The sequence below is a fragment of the Arvicola amphibius genome, chromosome 1, assembly GCF_903992535.2.
Source record: "Arvicola amphibius chromosome 1, mArvAmp1.2, whole genome shotgun sequence".
In the NCBI taxonomy this organism is placed as follows: domain Eukaryota; kingdom Metazoa; phylum Chordata; class Mammalia; order Rodentia; family Cricetidae; genus Arvicola; species Arvicola amphibius.
In genome coordinates, this window is record NC_052047.1 from 75,754,723 (window position 1) to 75,777,659 (window position 22,937).

General features: G+C 41.6%; 1 protein-coding gene across 5 annotated transcripts in view; it reads right to left on the minus strand.

The window, feature by feature from the left end:
- The window catches only part of Cobl (cordon-bleu WH2 repeat protein), a 227,651-nt gene that overhangs the window by 51,689 nt on the left and 153,025 nt on the right, over positions 1–22,937 (minus strand). For 3 of the 5 annotated variants that reach the window (XM_038345836.1, XM_038345845.1, XM_038345827.1), the window contains 2 exons: positions 21,902–22,040; positions 18,337–18,507 (listed from right to left, as the gene is read on the minus strand). In XM_038345836.1, the coding sequence (XP_038201764.1) occupies positions 18,337–18,507; positions 21,902–22,040 (310 nt within the window). The remainder of the gene's footprint in view (positions 1–18,336; positions 18,508–21,901; positions 22,041–22,937) is intronic. The other 2 variants (XM_038345861.1, XM_038345852.1) reach the window with 1 other exon arrangement.

Genomic DNA, 22,937 nt, shown 5'->3' on the forward strand with positions numbered 1-22,937 from the left:
ACACTCTCTGCAGCCTCTACTGTCTCCTTAGCAACCACAGAAAGATGACAGCAATTGTTATGGTCCAAAATTTGTTCTAAAATCCCACAGCTGCAGCAAATTCAGAATAGGACATTATGTGGAAAAGGTCTTTAAAAAGGAGTGAAAAAGTCAGGGTAGGCCTCATGGGGTGATACAGTATGAGTAGCATTCTTAAAAAAATGAGGAGACCAGAGCCCAAAACATAGAAGAAAGAGCTATGAGGGCAAAGAGACAAAATGTCATCCATGAGCCAATGAGACAGCCTCCTGAAGAACCAACCCTACTGACATCCCGATCATAGACTTCCAGCCTTCAAAGCTGGGGGAGCATGCACGGCTTAAGTTGCCAGTGTGCTATGATGTCATAGCAGCTCCAGCAAGGCAGAAGACCATTGTGCGGTATGGCTCTGGAGAAGAATCTAGCACAATCTCATCTTGAGAGGTGTCCACATGTGGGAAACTATGTGAGCCTAGTGCCTTGGCTCATTTCTGTACTTGCTTTTGGCTGGAGTTTTAACACAGCGCAGCTGGTGGCGGTGGACTTAAGAGCTTCAAATATGCACACTACCACTGCCCGTCGCTGCCATCCTCTGCATCTAAGAGGGGAGAGTCAGAGTGGATGCACAACACCTGGCCACTCACTAGCAGACATGGTAAAGGGGAAACAGACACAAGATCAGTGTGTGGGACCCAGCTGGCAAGAAACAAGGCTTGCCTTAAGTGAGCGTTAACTTGTCTTTTGGCTGAGACAAGTTACTTATCTTTGTGCCAAAGTTTTCTTATTTGTAAACTGAGGATGTTAACAGCAGCGCTGCTTGCTAGGGTTGTAGTAAAGAATTAGCCCATAACCTGTAGTTACTTTTATCTCACACCTTTACCCTATAAAGGGTGAATCCATGGAGCACAAAACACTGCCCATTTCCAGCAGGGTTCTTTCTGTAGACCCACCATAGGCTGCCCTCTCTGTGTCAGGCGATCCCCAGACAACACAGCCAAGGGATGCAGACGTAAAGATGAATGATGAAATGCGCATACCAATATGGCGGCAGGAGATTCTGGCCCCACCCAAAGCTGTATAACTCTCCATTTTAGCCATTTGATCATGTTCTCCTCAATTTTAAAATCTCCTTTCAGTGGCAAATTAGGAACAATGGTGGTCTGATATAAGGCGTAATATTTTCCTACATATTTCAGCACATGGTCCCTGGTTCGAGGCACTCCTTTAAAAGCTTATGGCACTTTAGGAGGCGGAGCCTCCCTGGAGGAAACTCTCATTAGGGCTGATCCTTGGTGTTCTGTAGCTGACTCTGCTTCCTTCCACTCTTTGCATCCTAATCACAGAAGCAATGTTAGACTAGTGCCTCATGCATGTGCTCTGCTACCATGGACCATTCCCCTCTCAAGATGTGCTCCAAAATAAAAGCTTCCTCTCCTTACCTTCTCCAAGGAGTGGACGAGGGGTGGGGTGGGAGCAAGGTGTGGGGAGCTGGGGGAGGGGAGGGAATAGGAACTGGGATACGTATGTAAAATGGGAAACTATTGTTTTAAAAAAATAAATAAATAAAATTAAAAAAAAGAACAAAATAAAGGCTTCCTCCTTTAAATGCCTTTTTTGTTGGGTATCTGGTCACAGCAGTAAGGGACCTGAAATAGACAACAAAGGGGGCCAACAATGATTTCTGGGAAAGCGAAGTGAACAGCGTCACCGTTCTTACAAAGCCAAACACAGGTTCATGAATATCGTGTGTGAGGTGAACTGGCATCCACAAACTAATAATATCACATATTATACTAACCTCATATATTGACATGTAACACATAAAATGCACTTATGTCTTTATATGTATTATGAATATATAGAGAGATAAATAGATATAGTGTGCCTACAACAATGATGTATTACATGCATGTATATGGTATGAATACCCATGTGTGTTGTGTGTGCATATCCATGTGTTTACAATGTGTACCAGTGTGTTTCTACATTATGCATGTGTCTATGTATACATTATACAGAGATACAGTGAATAAGCATGCATACCCCAACAATGCACACACATGTATATATGCACACATACATAATGTTCCCAGATACATGATCTATTATTCACCCCAGCCACAGCAGATGGAGAATCTACCAAGCTGAGTACAGGCCTTTCCTTAATTGTGTGATTTTAGGCAAATCAGTTGATTCTTTTGGCTTCACTTTCTTCTTTGTGTGACTAGAGAGGGATCAGCTTTAAGACTGTAGTCACCAAGCCTGCTTGTTCTGTGCGACTGGCTGCAACATAATACTGGCATAAAAGCAAAGCCCTGGTGTTTAGTTTTTGTATCTTTGTTTCCATTCTGCAGAGCCGTCCATCAATGGGATAACTAGAGCTCCCCCTGGTGGTGATACATATAAGCAGATAAAACCACTTGTTTTCCAAGATACCTTAAATTAAACCAGACCCTTAGGGACCTGCCAAGCTTGCAAAGAATGAGGGTTGATCAGCAGTTGGTCCGCACTGGAGCCTGGAAAGATTCTGCCCTGGCACCAGCTCTACAAACTCCTGAGATGGTCAGAAGGAGACTGGTTGAAGCTAGCCCTATCAGTTGGCTGTCAAGTGGGGTTAGGATAACAAAGAGGGAGGTTGACATATGTATGAGAAATGCATTTATGCTTTCTTGGCAGGAGAAAATGGCACTAATAACACTCTCCTGATTCCTATGGAAACGGAGAGCAGGAGAGAAGGCAACATCTTGTGTGCATGCTTGCACATCTGCATTTTCATTTAAAATAACACATCCAGATGACTACATGGACTGTAACAAGCCAGACTAGTTTCCCTTCTCCCAAGATCAAGACAACTTTATCATTAAGGACATTAATTTCAACGTGTAATAATCTTCACTTCAACAATCTCCTAATCAGAAGCTTTACTAGGATGGGGCTTTACTTATTAATTGATTTACAATGTCATTATAAAGTATGTTTTGCTCATTTTCCCATTAGATTTATAATACTGACATAAGGTGGTGTATGCAGATATATAAATAATGTTTTATTTGTGCACAAAATAGACATAATTGCAGAGTAAAAATGGCTATGCATAACAGAAAGAGATGTTTGAGGAACTGTGGTATAGATTAAGAGGAGTTTGCCTATTTACGAGAAGACTAAATAGAAGAAGGAACGGTGGGGAGAGAGACTGTCTGTGAGGTGCTTCAGGGTGCAGACAGCATACAGCAAAGAGAAACTGGCCATGAGAACAAAGGTTCTCTATTGCTACCAAGAACCACCCATTCTCCTGTGCAAACAGCAGCTCTATTAATAGCATATGCTTAATTTTACACCTCTGTCCACCTACGGTCAGACAGTCAGGAGCCTGACTGTGAGACACAAGCACACAGTCACTCTCCCTTTAATTCTCTTATTGGAAATGCAGCACCTCAAGAGACCTAGGTGCAATATGAATGTCAGGGTCAAGGGGACCAGAAGGTTCCCAGCCTGGGCACATGGGCACCTGCTGCCCAGGTTCCCTGCAGGGGCACAGTCTGTGTGGAAGGCTTCACATACCCTCTAGAGGGACTGGCACTCCAAGTTAAAGCACACTTTAGCACAGGAAGTTATGCGGAACAGTGAGGCCATGCAATTATACCACACATATGCTTTCTTGCCATCCCCAGTCTCCTTTGTTTTGGGATTTGTGTGAGGCAGGGGATTTTACATTCCTCAAGGCTACTTCTTGCTATATTCCAGCAGAGGATATATTTGTTCTTTAACCTTAGTCTGTTCCAGGCCCAAGAAGAACGTGTGGCATGCATCAGTTATTCTAGCTGGACTCAGGTTTGGGTTATGTTCCCTCACTTCTCTCCCTTCACCCAATTTATAAATCTGCATACGGTCTATCCAGTCTACATAATCCTCCTCTCTGTGTCCTCTTCCCTTTCCTTTTCTTCTTTGCTGGAGAATACTGGCAGTCTCTGACTCCTATGGAGTTTCATGCACTATGATAAAATGGACTATTTACTTAAGAAGAAGAAGAAAGGGTCAGAAGTCACTGTGGTCACTTACAGATAGAACAAACAAAGAAATAATGATATAAAGGACTACTCAGTCAATAGTTACTAACTCCATCCAGCTACTGAAGAGAAACATGACCCCCGCCCTCCTGCCATCCCAAAAGGGACTCCTGATCTGCGTAGTTTCACTGTTTAGGTCTTTGGTTTTAGTGAAATGTTTGAAGTTTGCTTGTTGTTTAACCATTGTGACTAATGAGGGGATACTACTTAGAGCAATTTCCCTGATCCACATTCCTTGGGTTTGAATGATGCTACAGTGTGCACATGCACATACACCCTCAAGGAGACAGGAAGCAAAGGCTCTGTAATAGATGAATTCCAAAGCCTTAACAATGTGTAGTTGATTGTGGTGTCTGAATGCACCTTGCATCATTGTGTGAAAGGCCTTTACCTGCCATTTTCACTTTTGGAAAATATAATCCTGTCCCTATCTCAAAAAGTTTGTTTGATTATGGGAAATGTTAGCCTGTGCACAGAAATATTTTGAATCCGATTATATGAACTATAAAAGTTGTGAACAAACTGAATCATATTATAGATCCAAATTAACACGAAAACTGTGAAAATTAGCAGCTGATAAGCACCACAAACACAGATGCAATGTGTGATTGATTATAATGGGTGCGAAAATGAAATACCAGTGAGTAAACAGTTGGGAAATGTCTCCAAATTATTTCAGCTGCAAAATTAGCAGCTTTTACATAAAATGAGAAGATTTCAGAATCCAGAGTGGAAACTCATGCAGTTTACAGACTCACTGTGTCCCACTGTCCACTGTAGAGATGCTCTCTACGGCAAAACCCGAAGCCTTCAAGCTAATTATAATTAATGAATAATTACTGTTAATTTTCTTTTACCTGAGCATTTGCTATGGAACACATATTCTCCAGGGTGCTTTCTTTTCCATGAAAGTGCAAGGGGACAAGCCAGTTACTAGTCTGCTTGATTTGTGGGTCTCCATTCGGGACATGAGAACTCTCATCTTTTACAGATAGCATGCACAACATTATGGAGACTAGATATCAACATGTTTTCCCTCCGGCTGGCTTATCAGGAGAAGGCATGACCCACAAAGTCATGGATGGGGTCTGGAGTAAGTCAGCGAGGAGTGCCTTTCTGAAATGCAGATGCTCTGGGGCAAATGAATGTTTCTAATCTGTAAAAGACTCCAGTATAATGCACGGCAGACGCTAATCTGCCTGACTTTAACTGAACTGTTCTGAATAATGTTGTATAAGACTTTTAGGTAGTCTGTCATAAATGTAAGTTGGGGATTGTCAGAGATTACCATCCATGCCTTAGGTGACTTTATGATCAAGTAGGTGGAGTCATGCAGTCAAGTTGTGCTTGCCACGTACTGAACTACTCTCCCTTTGTGGGGTGTGTGTGCCCACACTTCCACTCATCTTAAGTATATTTTTCACCATATCTCTTTTTCTTTAACCAATGACTTCATAAGCACTATCACCCTCCCCTTTTGTACTCATGTTTTGTCTTGAGAATTTTTGCTGCCATCTTTCTTAAGCATAATAGCTACTTCTTACACAAATGCTTATTGCTGTAATTATATACAATCTTCAACAAGCTTTAATGTCTGGCTCATAAATCCTAATGCTTTCCCAACATTTTATAAACATTACCTTTCTTGTTTAGATTTTCTCCACTTAATGATCTGAGGTCAAATGACTGCTACTTATCAGACAAAAGTCCTTTATTTCAATGCAAAATAAAAAGGGAAAGAAAAGAAAAAGAAAGAAAAGAGAAGGAGAAATCATTTTCTAATGTGCATGTGGGTGTGGAGTGAGAGAGAGAGAGAGAGAGAGAGAGAGAGAGAGAGAGAGAGAGAGAGAGAGAGAGAGAGAGAGAGAGAAATTCCTATCATTTTTGGCTCTTTCTTCCAATGCATGGCACTACATTGGTTTTATGTACTTCTAGCTTGTATTTGTTTATTACATATACTAGCACCTGTTATGATCATTCCTGTATTTGTTAGCTAATGTTTTCATTACGATCAATAAGAACAATTGCTAGCTAATGTTTTCATTGTGATTGACAAGAGCAATAAAAATTCCTCTAAGCAACAACCTTTTAAAAGATTCCGAGAGAAACATGAAAACCTCTCTAGATCAATTGTGTCTTTGAACACTCATAAAACTTAACAAAAGAAAACAAGGAACATTTGTCTTTTCTGCTTAACCTTGAACCTTCCAATATGATGACCCTTACCTTCTCTTTCTGGACTGACAGAGGTGACAGTAACAGATGTACGATGACTGAGTTTGTCAGTTTCCTCAAGATTGCAGAGGCATCTTGGACTCCGTAAAGATCCCAAACATTCCTTGTAGACATAGTTGTTACACTCTTTGGTACCTTTGTCATCTGTACAAATCTTTGGACCAGTATTTGTCAAATTGAGCCACTGTTTTTTTCCTTCCACAGCTAAGTAAAACCCATGTGTTTGCTATCTACTCTTCTGGATAGTGGGACAATGCCTAGCATCAGGTAAGTGCTTGATGGGTGTCTAGTGGGAAAAAGATAGGTGAACAATGAACAGATGAAGGGAGAAACAGCTCCCATTCTCCCCTTTTATGGAAAGTAGTCAAATGGCAGAGGATAAGAGTAACAGGAAAACTGGAGACACACCAAGGAGTCGGGCCCATGAATGCCCAAGTGGGGAGGGTTATATCCTAGGTCTTGAGTTCATGTGTTCAGCACTTTGTTTTACAAGGTAGATAGACTATTTCCATCCTTCCCAAACTGAAATTACCCGACAAATCATGTATACAACCTACTTTTGAGACTAGATTCTGGAAAAGAACCCCAAGTAAGAAAAGTATGAATCAACAGTAAAGTAATGGACTTCGCAGGAAGAGATGCATGTATCAGTGAAGGTCAAATAAATCAATATTATCAATATTACCAACTTTAAATTTATATCTCAAAGTCTTTACCTCCTTCAAAGAAATATGAACCTTAAGCAAATCTTTGCCATTTTTTCATTTATATGTAAATTCTAAAGAAAGTAAAGGGGGTACAAATGAGCTTTTTTTTTTTTTTGTCCTGAAAGTGGAAGGACGCAGAATGACAGCAGCATCAGAGCCGGGACAGCAGAGACACCAGGAAAAGACTGAGGCCGGAAGAGACCTGTCTATCACGAGCGCTTGCCATGAGCAGGGAACGCAGCACAGCAATAAACTGTAGAGGAAATAGATGGCAGAGTGAATGTAAAGTCCTGGTAGAGCAAGCGCCTGCTGATACCATGCACTTCAGCCCCTGGAGATTCAACACCGCACATGGAGTGGTGCTGGCCAATTGACGTCAGCATCGTGTGACAGCATTGCTTCTTTTAGTCTTTTCCTGGTTTGTTGTTAGATAGGTCTATTGATCCAGCAGTAGAATTCTGTCTCCAGTGAAAACAGTGTTATAACTACCATTATCATTCACTGCAGGTCTTTCGGGTCACCAAATAAAACAGGCAATAACACCTATTAGTTGGAAGGAAAAAGCTATACCTCACTTATTTTAGTTTAGTTTTTTATGGTTTAAGAATTTCATACATGCTTATTAAGAGTTTTGATCAAATCTACCTTCCCCATTTCATCCTTTTCAACTCCTTCCTCTCCTATTCCCCCACCATTTTTTTTTTTGTTCTCAATTTCCTGTATCCTTTAAAAGATACTGTTGGGTTCACTTAGTACTGCCAGCATGTGCACGGGTATAGGACCATCCATTGGGGGCATGGATAGCCTCCCAGGGGATGCATCCCTGAAGAAAACTGACTCTGTCACTCCCAGTAGTTCTTCATCAATTGCCAATAACTCTTCAGCTAAGCAAGACTACCTCTTGGGGAAAATGACTAAGCTACCTGGAGAACCAGTGAAAAACAGATTGTATTGTTTTGTACTGTTCTTGAGTTCAGATATCCCTTCTTAATGCTGGTGATATTGGGCAGAGATCAAGCATAGATTCAGAGGTCAGAGTTCACTGAGTTGGAGATAGACATGAGGTGTCGGTGCAGGTTGAGACAGTTTTTGAAAGGTCCTAAGCTCTTTTTAGTCCTACTATTTTATTTCCTCTAGGATGAGACTGACTTGTGACAGAAACGACAACTAAAGAGCAGTAGTTTGAAGTCTGAAGTCTTAAGGTTAGGGACAGAAATCAAAAACTTCAAATTTATACCATTGCACATGGCTCCCTAAGACACATAGGAATGCTAAGGTCATTGTGGTAGTTTGAATGTAACTGGCCTCCATAATCTCATAAGGAGTGGCACTATTAGGAGGTATGGCTTTGTTGGGGTGGGTATGGCCTTGCTGGAGGAAGGGTATCACTGTGGGGGTGGGCTTTGAGGTTTCCTATGCTCAGAATACTGCCCAGTCTCTCAGTTGACTTCCTGTTTCCTGCAAGATGTAGGACTCTCAGCTACTCCAGTACCACATCTGCCCGCATGCTGTCAGGCTCCCCACCATGAAGATAATGGACGGAACCTCTGAAACTCTACACGAGCCACTCCAATTAAATGTTTTCCTTTATAAGAGTTTCCATGTTCATGGTGTCTCTTCACAGCAACGGAAACCCCAACGAAGATAATCATGGACCTTATTTACTTTTAAATAATAAAAGAAAGCAATGTTACTTAATATTTTTCTCACAATTCCTTAAAAAAACCAATGTATCCATTCCTTATTTCTTAGAAGGATTTAAATTGATATGAATCCAGAAAGAAGTTTGTATAACACTTCATATTTAAAAAGTTGTATTCCTAACTTAATTTCATTCTACAAGTTAAGGATTTAAGACACACAACCATAGTTTTAAGGGTATAATTATTGAGTCAATGTGGTGTTTAATTAACTTGTGGAAAATTTAAGATAAACTTGTCTTTAGGTTTCCTAAACAATCTTACTTTTTTTTCTCCATTCTATTTATATTTGCTATTTCTTTCTCAAGATATGATGGTAAATAATAACCAGCTGTATAGACGCAAAAGCATAAATAATTACAAGTTTTGTTAAGGATGGAAAGCCCAATATTTATAAGAAATAATGAGATATGTAATACTGCTTTTATAAGTTTTATATAATCAATTGATTCTGATAGAATGCTTTCATTAATGTTTGTCAAATTCCTTAACTTATAGTAGCCAAAATATAATTTTATTTTTTCTTTGTACCTTTAACAATTGTGTATCTCTGTCTTAATCACCATTTATAGCAAAAATAAGCTTCTCTGTACTAATTTGTGGGTATAACAGTAAGCCATTAAGAGTTGGATTAATACCATGTGATTTAGCAAAGAAATACTGGTAGGTTCTTCTCTAGGACCTAGAAACTGCTTAGCCATAGGCTTTCAATAATGGTGCCAGGTAAAGGTTTCATGTTGTGGAGCAGGCCTTAAATCTAATCAGAAAATGATTGGCTGCTCGCATGACATTTGTGCCACGATTACAAGTATTGCCAGGCCAGTTATTACTGTGGCTTGCAGGGGTCACAGCTGCGTAATACTGATAATCACTGTTCTCCTCTGGTGTACCTTCCAGAGCTATAAAAATTAGCTGGTAGAGACGAGGCTTCAAGGTGAGCACTGGCTTGATTTTTCTATGTTCTATAACTCCAATTTGTGATATCTGCAGCAACAGGATCTTACTATCAAGTTCTTCAAGGGAACCAAGAGCATTGATAATAACCTGTAATGTCTGGGGTCTTTAGGACCACATTGGCCAACAATTCTAAAAGAAATAACCCATATTTGTTACTAGGCTTTTTATCAGTAAGGATATGATGCCTAGCAGTGGCATTATTGCTGCTCTGTTACAGAGTAATTCTATTTAAAATCTTTATATTTGTGTATGTATATATATTAAGAACTAGTAGATTTCCTATGACTTTGCTGAAATAGCATTAGTGTTTTTCTCCTTCTCTATATTCCCTCCTTTACCCTATTCTTCCATGCTTCACCCCATTTATCCCTTCCTGTTCATTATCCCCCACTATCCTTTTGTGGCATGGTGCTCTATCCTTCCTCTCTTTATATCTTCTTAGCCCTAAATGGGATATCTACATCACACTGCTTCCTCCCAAAACTCAGGGACCACTGTGGAAGAGAGAACAGAAAGATAGCAAGAGCCAGAGGCAGTGGATAACTAAACGAAACTGTTTCCAAGACACAGCAGGATGGCTGCACACATGAACTCACAGCATGCACAAGACATGCGTGAGCTCAAGCCAGGCCACATCCCAGCATGGAGACGGTGGAGCTGGGCAGGAAGGCCCATCCCTAGCTAAGGAGTTTTCTTGACAACCAATAGCTGCCTGGAGAGAGAAACTCAATTTCCTTTAAGGTATGTCCCCTGGTAGGTTAACTATATCCCAATGAAAGGCCACAAATCTAATACTATATGGATAGCACAAACTGTACTTGATGGGAATGACCAACAACCAAAAGAGGACACATTTTGATGGGCACATGGAAGAGGAAGATCTGGGAGGATTTGGGGGGAGGGATAAGATCAAAACCCATTGTATGAAATTCTTAAAGAATTAACAAAAACTTCACCCTTAACAATCTTCCTTTTTATTAATAATTCTACTTAGCAATTTGCTTACAAAATTACTGAAAATTTAATGTTATACTTTCATGATCTGACACAGGCCCATGCTATTGCATTGTCACTAAATTCTTTAATTCTCTTTCAATACCTTATAAAGTGCTGAGAATCATAAGCAACAAGAACTGAGCTCCTAAGTTTCTTTTTTCCCCTCACTGCTGTATACAGACTATAGCTCTCCTTGAGTCTATATTAAAAAGCATCCAATATTAGGTCTAGGTGGGGATAGTAATGTCCGAGGTACAAAAATAACAAGCTGAAAACCTAGTCAGGGACAGGCTCTGCTCCCAGAGTCAATAATTTCCTGCTGTTTTATGGAAAAGGCTATTCGTTCATGATCTATTTCCTGTTTTCCTGGATGCTCTGCCTTTTCCCATGGCAGCCAGAACAGCTGTGTAGCCAGCTCCCTTGCCATGATCAGGAAAGACTGAAATCAATAGGTGAAACGGGTAAGTCAAGGTTCCTGAGCCAGCTCCGATCTCTACCCACCTGTGGACTTAAAGAGCTTTTTAATGAATGGGTTTGTTTTTAAAAGCAGAAGGATTTTGTATTTAGTAGGGGGATGGGTGGATTTTAGTACAAGAGAATAGATGACTTAGGACCACTGATCCAACTTTAATAACATCTACCAAAGTCTTGCTTCATCTCACCAGTTTTGGGCTCTCTGCTCGTCACCAGCCAGCAGCCCTCTGGGAGCATCTGTGCCCAAAGTGCAGTTAAATTACAGGCAGGCATCTACAAACCACCACAGTGTGCTCCAAATCTCTCTGTGCTTAGCTCCTCTGCTGAGTCACTTGCCTGGAGTATGAATTGTTATTGTTAATTCTGCATCAATCAAATTCAAATTACCAACTTGTAATTCAAAATGGTAATTCCTTTCTCTGAATTCTCCTCCACACCCTCCCCCAGTTCAGAATAGAACAGGGTTTCTATTCAAATTTATAGGAGGATTCTACACATGATCTTAACTAAAAGACCCAGAAGTGATTGCAATTTAAAATCAAAATGCTAGAAATAACACGATGGTGACTGCTACCGCTGAGAACAGGGGAATGACCTATTTTTCCTGTGCCATTATGATTCGTTGCCAATTCCCTTGTAAACATACATTCAGAGAAAGACTTATTTTTCCCCAAGCTATGCACAAGAAAATGTGTAAGAAAATGACAGTCACTGGAAATTTACTACAAAATAAAATATTTAAAGCAATGCTTCAGTATAAGCTCCATGTGCTCTATCTTCAAATCCCCAGGGCCTTCTAACTGGAATTTGTAATTGATGAGCCATTAATAGCCCAATTATGATTGTACTGTAAATCCCCAAAACAAACAATTCAGTGCAATTCATGGGATGATTCCACAAAAGTGATTCAGAGAGCAGATTCAAATGCTAGCAGAACGGAAGCTAGTTAGAAAGCTAGGAAGCAAAATCCAAAGGCACACATTATTATTGGTTTAGACATGCATTCAAAGAGCTTGCATGTGTAAGTCGTGTAAGGTGATACCTAATGGGAAATATGAAAACACTGATATGAATTAAGAATACAGAGCAGAGACCTATTAGTCTCCTGCTCTTACAATTATGTTGAGAACCATTCACACACAGCTAGGTTGGAGATGAACTTGGTAACATGAAGCTTTGGGAGGCTATACGGAGCTTAATCACTTTTCTTCCACACACAGCCATGTTAGAGATGAACTTGGTGACAAGAGTGGGGCTTTGGGCAGCTACAGAGCCTAATTACTTTTCTTCCTGTGGCATCAATCCCTGCGGAATCTGAAAGACGTTTTGACCATGAAGGGGCTGACTGCAAGGCTCACAGAAAAGGAACGTTATCTGTATGTACAACAATGGCTGGTAGAGGGGAGAACTTATTCTCTGGCAGAGACAACTTCACATGTGCCTTCTGTTGGCTTTTCAAAGGCTGAGTTTTGATTATAGTTAACTTATTTAGGAACAGGAAAGAATGTTTCTAAAGCAGGGAGTAATTTTAAATGACACTCAACATTCTTAGGACTCATGAGTTCGATACACACCTTAAACAACACTTCTTTTCTATTTTCTTACTACTAAGATTATCTAGAAGGCAAACACTTTAGTTTCTGGATACCGAAAAGGCATACAATAGCCTCCTCCATCCATAAGGAAGGTAGGTGTTCTAAAGCCCCCACCAGATGCCAGAAACTCCTGAGATTGAACTATACACAGACATAGATATATACGTGTGCATGTGCGTGTTGCATTTATTTTACCATAGATCTTAGCAATTTCAGCATATGATTTACTTCTCTCTTCCACTTAAAAGAAGCACCATTCCACTCCCACTTTGGGGCCATCGTTAAGGAAAATAAGGATTACTCGGACTTGGGTGCTGCAGTATCCTGACAGTCAACCTTAAAATAGAGACGCTACCAAGTGACACTAATGACTAGGTCGCAGCAACAGTGTGTAGACAGAGACAAAGGTGTGATTCAGGTCCTGGGCGGGATAGAGCTGAATGGTATGAGATTTCATCACAAGGTTTAGGAGAGAATGTAATTTAAAAATGTATGAATTATGTCTGGAATCTTCCAGTTCATTCAGATAATGTAGCTGAAACTATGAAACAGATTAGTGCAGATGAGGAAGGATGTCTACATTCTGATGCCAGGAGCTCTTATCAGTATTTGTCTGCTCTGTAAAAGCAGAAAATGAGATATACAGGTAGATGCCAAGTCTGAGGTACCTTGTCTTGCATGACACTGTTCCTCCTCAGGAGGACTGTTCCTGGTGATTTTGGGCTTTCAGGTTCTTGGCTGTGATACCGTTGAGACTACTCTTTCATGTGTCCTTTACCAACAGATAGCACCTTCTCTTTACACCCACTCACAGCATACCTTATGCAGACAGCAACTAAACTGAAGGCTCCTAACAAGCATGGCAGATACCACTGACTGTATATGCAACATTAACCACATTACCCCATCGCCACCCATCAATTTCCACATCCCTCAAGGAGAGCTGGTTCCAACCCCTCTGTCTAAATGAGCTTGGTTCATTTAAGGTGATATCATTTGTGCCAGACATTGGGCCACTGCATTTTCCAGTGTGATCAAAGAGATGGATAAATCCTTCTGAATTTGCTTCCTCCTACAGAGGGGATTAAGAGAGATAGTCATCTCTCTCTGAAGAGTCTGGTGTCATGATGTAACCTAGGAAAGAACCACAGACCTCTTCTTGAGGCCTGAGGAGGAAATCGCCCCAAAAGTAACAAAGAAGGTGCAGAAAGAACCTGGATCTCTGGTTTGGGCCATTCTCTGACACTCCTGCTCTGTGACATGACTTTCCCTCACTGAGGGGCACCAGCCATTGAAGATAGGCTTCATTTCCTTGCCAGTTGTCTTGGTTATCCATTGCTACTGAACAAAATACTCTAGCATCCAGAAGCTCAAAGCAATAGCATTTCTTCCTTCACCACTTTGCAGTAAGCCTGGAAACCAGGTACATGTAGTTGGGTGACTGTGGCATAAGATCTCCCACAAGAGACACATCATGAGGCTGGGGACTCACATTCAGGCTCTACCAGCAAGATATCTTCCTCCACATTGATTCAGTGGGGCTGCCGGCAGGATTTATTTTTGTGTTCAGTGGACACAGGGCTTCAGTTCCTTGTCCAAGGGTCTCATGAAAGTAGCTTGCCTATGGCAGCCAGGTCTCTCCAGAAGGAAAGAATAAGAGATATCCAAGATTAAAGCCACAGCCATCCTCTTTGCTCATTTTGGAAGTGACAAGAGTCTCCCTACTACTTTGTCACATTCTCTTTATTGGGAATCACTGGGGCCAGGAAAGGAGATTAATAAGTAGGACATTACTGGGGACCATTCTAGAGGTATTCACCACATCTGAAGGACTAGCTCCAAGTAAAACAAAATAAGCAAGCCGAAATTGGTGTACTAAACTCTGCTGAGATGGTCAATCTTTCTTAAGTAAAATGGACAAGGTCTTTTATGACTGTGGACTCACTGAGGATATCCTAAGGTACAACTAGGATGGTGTTGATGAATTCTCTCTACTTTCAAGTGATTTTCACCTTAATGAAGCTGAATGGAAGAGCGGTTTCTACTACATCAAGCACCAAGTTGTAAAATGAACAAAAATATAAGACAACAGCCTCCAGCTACCTGAGGCATATACTAGGTACATGTAAAACAGGACACGAAAGAGTGAGCACATAGAAACAACAAGAAAAACTCAAGCTAGAAGGCTGGCAGTCTTGTTCCTAGACAGCAGGGTGCACACAGAGAATGCTGTCTGTCTGACACGCTGGAATGTACAGAGTTCATATGCATCTGGATTGAGGCTGGGAACATCTAATTTGAGCTAGAGAACAGGCAATGACAGAGGGGATCTTAAAGCAGAACTCATACATTAATGTATGGCTACTTTCTCTTGCTTCTGGAGCCTTTGAGTCCAAATACGTTCAAAAGTCCCAAATCTGTGTGGGAGCAAACACATGGATACTGGCTTTCCATTTTCCCCATTACAGGTTCGTGTGGTTTCATGGACATAGATGAAATCTTTATAAAGGCTAAGGAGGAAGTGAGGGAAAAGCTGAAACAGAAAGATAGAATGGGAGCTATCAAGACACAGGACAGAACAGGAGAACCTATCTCGTGTCTTCCCATTGCCTCCCCACATCTGCATACCCATCCATCATCTACTAGCTTTGGGAATGCTCTCAAGCTTAGGAAGGGCAGTTGAGCTTACTGTTTCCAAGAAAGACTAACACCTGAGTGATATATACTTCTGTTACACAAATCACAGAGGGTGTTCCAAAGCCAAAGGTGCCCTACAGATGATTTCAGCACAATGAGAGGAAAGAGCAGGGGACAGACAAAGCGAGAGAGAGGGCCTGAGACGTGATAGTGAGAAGGGTCACTGCATTACTTAAGGCATTTGAGCTCAGTTCTTTAGGGTGGCAGAGCTAGGGGAGAGTCCACATGAGACCTTGTACATGAGATTCCTGGAGGACCAGTTAGCCCTCAGAGATACTCGGGATGTATTCCCACGGAGGGCAGGGTAATTCCTTTAAAAGGAATGAAGTTTTTAGAACTGGAAGCAGGAGAAGATACAGAAGAGCTTGAAGCTAGCATGACAATATCTCTACTGAGCATTCAGGAAGCCCCCAAAGGCCAAAAGTCCGATTGGGAGAGCAGGTGAGAAGCATATTATATGGACATAAATTAATACCAGACACTTTATATGCTCACCACTTTTGCCTTTCTTGAGATCAGAATGAGGAGTAACTAGATATCTGCTTTATGGAAAGAAAGAGAAGAATACAAAGGTTCTATTTTCCCTCATTTTTTGAATCCCAAATCAAAGAAGGCAAGTTGTAGTCTGCCTGGTTGGGCAGGTGATCCCAGTTTTCAATGTCGTAAACATTAGGCAGACCAGTTCTACTAATTAAGCTCTGCATTGGATGCCTGAGATTCTGGTGCACATACAGTCAGGAGAGAGGCGTGGCCTCAGGCTTCCTCCAAGGGGTTGGACTGAATTGAGGGTCAAGGGTGACTGAACAAAGTGGCATTTGTTGACTCTCATCTAATGGTTTCTGAGGCCTCTACCTCTGCCTATTCTTCTCTCTATTATGTGAATCTTTGTGGATAACGAAGGGTGGAGGAAAGGTGATTTAGGATGTGGAGGACTAAGGAAATGCCATACTTGGAGAAATAATCTCAAAGTCAGATGGCAGTGACCAAAGGATGAGAAGTTGAGCCACAAGACCAGAAGAAATCAAGTCTGATGCTTTACTCCACAGCCTTCAGACTGCCTAGGAAGTCTCAGGACACTGGGAAATGTCTTCATAGTGCCACCAATGAAGGAGGAAGTTCTGCCTCCCAAGCCCAGTGAGGGCTTCTGTAAGCTCATCCCAGATCCTGTTTGCCTAAAGCCTCAACCAAGCTGCTGGATGTGTCTGAAGAAAAGCAAGCAGGGGAGAGGAGCTGGGTCTTTACCTGGCTCTCCCACCCTCTGTAGAACACTCCACTGCAGATCATGTGGGTGTTCTTTCTTGACAACATGAACTCTACTGTGCTCATCAGCTATTCCTGTCCACTTGTCCCACAAGGAGGAGACGTGAGTCAGGAAAATAGTCACAGAAGTGGTCTCTGAAATCATCGTGCACTTTGGTGTGAGGGGGCCGAGAATACCCTTCTCTTTAGAGATACCACAATTACTTGATACCACCATAGCTAGCATTTCCCTGACTGGTGTCTCACTAATCTTTTTTAAAGATTTATTTTTATTTTTATATGTATGAGTAATTGACTTGCATGCAGATATATGCACCATGTGCTTGCCTGGTGTCCATGAAGATCAGAAGGTTTCCGATAGTTGTAAGCCACTGCGTAGGTGCTGGAAACTGGGTCCTCTACAAGAGCAACGGTTGCTTTTAACCATTGAGTCATCTCTCTAGCATCTCTAGTTGATTCTTTTTTATTTCATTCTTTATTTGTTTTTCAAGACAGGGTTTCTCAATGTAGTCTTGCCTGTCCTAGAACTAGTTCTATAGGTCCACCTGCCTCTACCCCCTGAGTGCTGGGAATAAATGTGTGTACTACCAGCACCTGGTGCTAGTTGATTGTTAATTATCAAATACCTTACAACAATTCATTTGTATGAAGAGGTATGTGCAACATAAAGAAGATAAGAATAATTGGCGCGCACAAGAAGAACTATTTGTGGAGAAAGGTAAACTGAATCACCATTATTTTGACTGAAGAAAGGAGGTAAGTTAGTGAGCAGGCAATTGCCATTTCCAAAGTTAGAAAAAGGAAAATGCGATGGTGGAAGAGCACACACTCCCTACGGAGCACAGTTGCAAGGATGGTGGCAATTGGGCTGGTTCGGAGTGACACTGCTCCACTGGTGTACGTGGGCTGTGATGTAGACTACACTACACTGTCACAGGCCTGGCATGAGGGTGATGCCTTCCAATCATGTATAGCACGCTAGTCTCTTATCCATCTCAAGGGGGAAATGCTATACATATTTATTAACATTTATTAAAAGAATCCCAAGAGGCTGTGTGTGTAGATGATGCAGGTGCAATAGAACTCTGATTTTGACTATGACTAGACAGAAGCTGCTTCCTCTCTGGGCTTCTAAATTTCTTTACTACAGAGCAGCATTCCAGTGCCTACCCACTGGCCTCGAGTTTCACAGCTGACTTACAAGTGGTGTCCTCCCAGTTCCTGAGCACTGACTGCCCTGATACACATCCACAGCCATCCTGAGAGAGCCTCAGCAAAATGGCAAAGTTTGTTCTGCCGGTGGCTGTTGCTCTCTGAACACATTCTGAGGAAACTCCCAACCCCAAGAGCATCAGCTCCTCCCTAACGGAATACCCACAAGCACATCTTCAGCTAAAGTCTCACAGAAGTAGAAATAACCACATCTTTCTTCCAGGCCACTGTGTGGTATTCACAGTGCCTTCGCTCTGAAGCTAGATGCATTGCATTGAGCATTTGGAAAGAAATTTGGAAAGGAAAGGTACAGATGTCCAAAAGCAAGAAGGGGATGTCTGGAAACAGATTCATGTCAGTAGTGACCAGAAAGACAGATGGGCCAACACACAGCTGGAATGGAAACAAAGGCACGTACGTTTGGGTCTCAGCTCTGAGGTCTCGGAACCAGCGCCTTCCCCAGGAAAGGTGACAGGCTCTGTCACATCTGTGTCAGGAGGAGGGTAGGGTGGGGGCGGGGGGAGCACTAACTGGGGTGGGCCCCGGGCTGTGCCTCTGGGAGGCTTTTGTGGCACCTGACGTCCAACACCTACATGGAATCAATAGGAAGGATTCAAAGTTAAGCCAAAGGATGTCCTGTCTTCTAACCATTGCTATTGCTCCCCAGATGCAAAACCAGTCACGCTCAACACCACAGCCCACACCACTCTGCCCCAAACCAGCCATATGCAACACGAAAATCCAACAACAAAGCAGACACATACAACATCAAATTTTATACCAAAGTGGTCACGCCCAACACCACTCTAACACTAAACATTAAATCACATCTAATACCAAGTCAAATACTAAAGTGCCCACATTCAGTTTCAAATCCAGCCTCAGTCTGCACCAAACCAGCCACACCCAATGCCAAATCTCAGTTCACTCTACATCAAACCAGTCATACCCCATATCAAAGTCACTCACCCAACAGTACACCATAGCCAACCATTCCCATGCTTAAACATTTCATGTACATAGTGTTCAGCTACAATTTGGAAAGATTGATTGGCAGCCATTTGTCTCTTTTAGGCACAATTCCATAAATTTCCTGAAACAACTCAGGAAAGTCTGGAAGGCAGCACAGTCAAGTTGAAATGAGACTATTCCTCCCATTGGCCTTTTCCATGCTCACAGATTTAATTCACTTACTATTAACAGACAGTCCAGTGACTTGGGTTATCTCTTAGCCCCACCTCACTATCAATATCTTTCATTTCTTTAGGACCAAAGTCTTCAATTTTTTTTTGAAATGGGATCCAGGTTGCAGAAAGTGTTCAGGGTGCTCAGACCATCTGTATTTGTATCAAGGATCAGACATTTATAGTTTTATGTGAAAATAGACTTATTATACTAATGATTTTGTGAAAGTCAATAACTTAGGTTCATAAATGACATAAATTATCATATATTCATGTTTACTATGGTGTCTTAGAAAATACTTTCTTCAAGATATACAGTTTAGAATCTTCTAATTATATAGCCTACTGTTCGTGCCCTTCAACTTTATAACTAAAATATTGAGAAACATCCTCTTCAAACATGTATATCAAAGAGATATATATGTATTTACTCCTTCTTTGGATATGATTCTCTAGATGTGGGAAAATACTGACTTCTTCATGCTAAAACCATTTCTTCTGCAAAGTTGAAGTCAGTCTGTGTGGTGCTGTTGGTGGCCCCTGGCAGGCAGCCTTATGTGGGAAGGAGCACACCTAAGGTTGGACCATGGGAGCAAGGAACACTGGAAAGATGCTACCCCATTCCAAGATTTATTTGTGATTTCCAATAAATTATACCCTCGACCCAAAAGTGGGCAACTGCAGTATTATTTTACTTCATGTTACATAAATAAGTCTTCATTTTCAAAATCTAGATGCCTGAGTAGAAAAATCATCAACTTTGTGTACATGTATGTATGTGTGCACACATGTGGTGTGTGTGTGTGTGTGTGTGTGTGTGTGTGTGTGTGTGTGAAGTTTTTATCTCTCTTCTAACCTGGTACTTAGATTTTACTGCTGAGTTTTGTGGGGTGCTGTCAATATCCTCTAAACTCATGGATTCTTTTGAATGGGAGGGGTGTTCAGCTTCTCACTGCCAACAAGACCTTGTCTACCAGTTCCTGCCCTCAAAGGGTAACATTATTTTTTTAGTAATAAAGAGATTCTGGCTTTCTTGTATCCACAAAGAAGTTACATATCAGATAGGAGGAAATATGGAAAACTTCCTCTATCCACATCTTCTCTTTGCACCATCAGTGAAGGGATGTTAGTATAGTTCTCAGTTCTAGATACTTTACATCTCTGCTGGCATCTATGGGTACCAGCTGATCTCATTCCCAGCATGAATCTCAGGTTATTCCATTTATCTGTTTATTTACTTATTTATTGTGTATGTGAGTGTTCACATACATACACATACACATGGAGCAGGGCATGAGTGTCATGTGGATATTAGAGGACAACTTGTGGGAGCTCTCTCCTTCTACATGTGGGCTCCAAGAATCAAACACAGGGAGCTACGCTTGGTGGTAGGAATCTTATCTCTGTGCTGTCTCCCCAGTCCTTGTTTTTCATTCTGATATTATATTCCCCTGGGAAATGTGATGAACTGACATAAAATGCAGGTTATTACTTCTTAGAATAATTGATTCTTAGGCTGTGAAATATCAAGCATTAAAAATAAAGTACTGTCAGCAAAAAATGCTGACAAACTGCCAAGTCACCCTTATTAAAATTTCAGAACTTGAAAACGTAACCAATTATGTTTGGGAGTATTGTCCTTTTGGGACCACAGATGCACTGTCAATAGAGAAGCAATGGAATGCCTGAGTCAATGAATGGGCATGGTTGCCTCATGGATTCAGCCAGGGCTCTGATGCACTTTTAACCATGGGAATCTCAGTAATGGGAACAAGTAAATCCAACGCTTCAATTTTTAATCTGTCCTTTACAAGGGCTAGTCATATTCCTACTACAGTGAAACAGCAGATACTGAAAGATTTTAAAATAAAATGAGCTTCCTAAAGTTCATGGACCTGGAAATCAAGCCATTATCATCTTCCCCCTATGATCTACAGCATATGAGGGTGGGGTATAATGATTTCACAGGTTATTTCTTGCTTATAGTTGTCAGGACTCCAGCCTTTTTTTTTTTTTTGAGTTTTCTTACTCTCAACATGGGGCCTTTGTTAAATGCATAAACTGTATATACATGGGGGTTATTTTCAAATAGGAAATCACAGGTTGATCTCCAAGTGCTCAGAGACAGATGTGTTTTTGATTTCAGATTTTTCTAATTTTAGAGCATTTGCATATACATGATGAGGTATCTTGGGGATGGAACTCAAATCTAAATATGAAATTCATTTATAATTCATATACACCTTATATATAGAAGCTGAAGGTAATTTCGTGTAATTTTTAAATAATTTTGTTCATGAAACCAAGCTCCATCATGCAGGATTTTCCATTTGCAACATCATGTTGATACTCAAACAGTTTCAGATTTTTGAAGACTTTCAGATTTCAGACATCCAAATTAAGAATGCACAACCTGTATATACCATGAGGGGTCTAAGATGTCTTTCAAATGACAGACACTTTCCAAACAGCCTCTACAGACATCCTTCAGAGACACCTGCCATAGCCACTCACACATCGAGCTCTGTTCGTCACTCTCTCCTGGGGTCCTGGGTTCTCTAACCACAAGCCACCCTTCCCACTATCCTTGCCTCCTCGACGCCTTCCTCCATGTAAATAAGATATTAGGGGAATTCAGAGCTAATCATTTCCAGACTTTCTTTAGCATACATGCTTTCTGGGTTAATATAATTAACAAGGAATCTACTGCCAGGGTTAACAACAGTGCTAATGAATGACCTGTGTTCAAGCAGGCATCCCAGAGACATGCGCACAGAGCAGCAGGCCACACTCACTTACCCATTGTGCTCTTTCTGTTCTCTTCTTTATCCTCCATGCGATTGGGAACCACGGGACTTGGTGGTGGTGGCTGCGGTGAAGGAGGAGCTGGTGCCCGCCTCTTCTTCTTCTGTAGATCAGCCTGTGAGCTGAGTGAGGTCTGGGAAACACAATGAAGGATGGGAAGGATTAGTTCGTCTGTGTGAGGTCATACACATGTGCCACACACCCTTCAGGAGCAGGCTCTGTGTGACGTGGCCATGAAAGGAATGCTGTGTCACACTGACTGTCCAGGTCTGCTTCTCTCAAGCACGTAGACGAGGTCTAGAATACCTGGGGTGGTCCTGAGGTGGCAGAGTGATGCTCTGCACTTCCCTAGCTTCCCACGTTGTGCAAGCAGTGCCTATTTTTTAGGCATTTCTGGAGAATTATATGAGTGAAAAAATGACCACTTGTCCTTCCTAAAGTATCAGAGATAACTTATTCATTTGGGATAGGAGAGACCAGTGTGGCTCAAAGCTCAGGTTTCTTTCTGCCTCTTCATGTGGACATGTGCTCATGCCAGGACCAGCATGAGCCACATTATGCCCACTCTGCATCTAGCCCCACAGTGAAGCATTTATGTATCGGTCCCTTAGGCCAAGATATGGGGGATCAATCTCCTATCCAGAACAGAAACCCTGCTCTGGCTCAGAGATGATGACAACGAAATTCTAACGCTGTCTATCAGCAGCTCGGTCAGGTTTCACAGTCGGAAGTAGAATACGTTTTTGTCTGTAACCCACTGACTACAGTTCTTTGCACCTGAAGGGCTCTATTCTCTTTCCTTCCTCCTTGCAGTCAAAGTTATCATTAACTCATTCTCACTTGATTGGAATTCATTTAAGAGGAAGGGCCTAGGTGTAGAGGATGACTTCACTCTTATGTCTTCAGTTGTTCATACCCAAGTCCTCTCCAAACATTACTAGACCTTTCCAGGGCTGGAGCCTGATCACACTGCCACCCTCTAGTACCTTAGGCTCGCCCTGGGTGCTCTTTGATTTAGCAATTCAAGCAT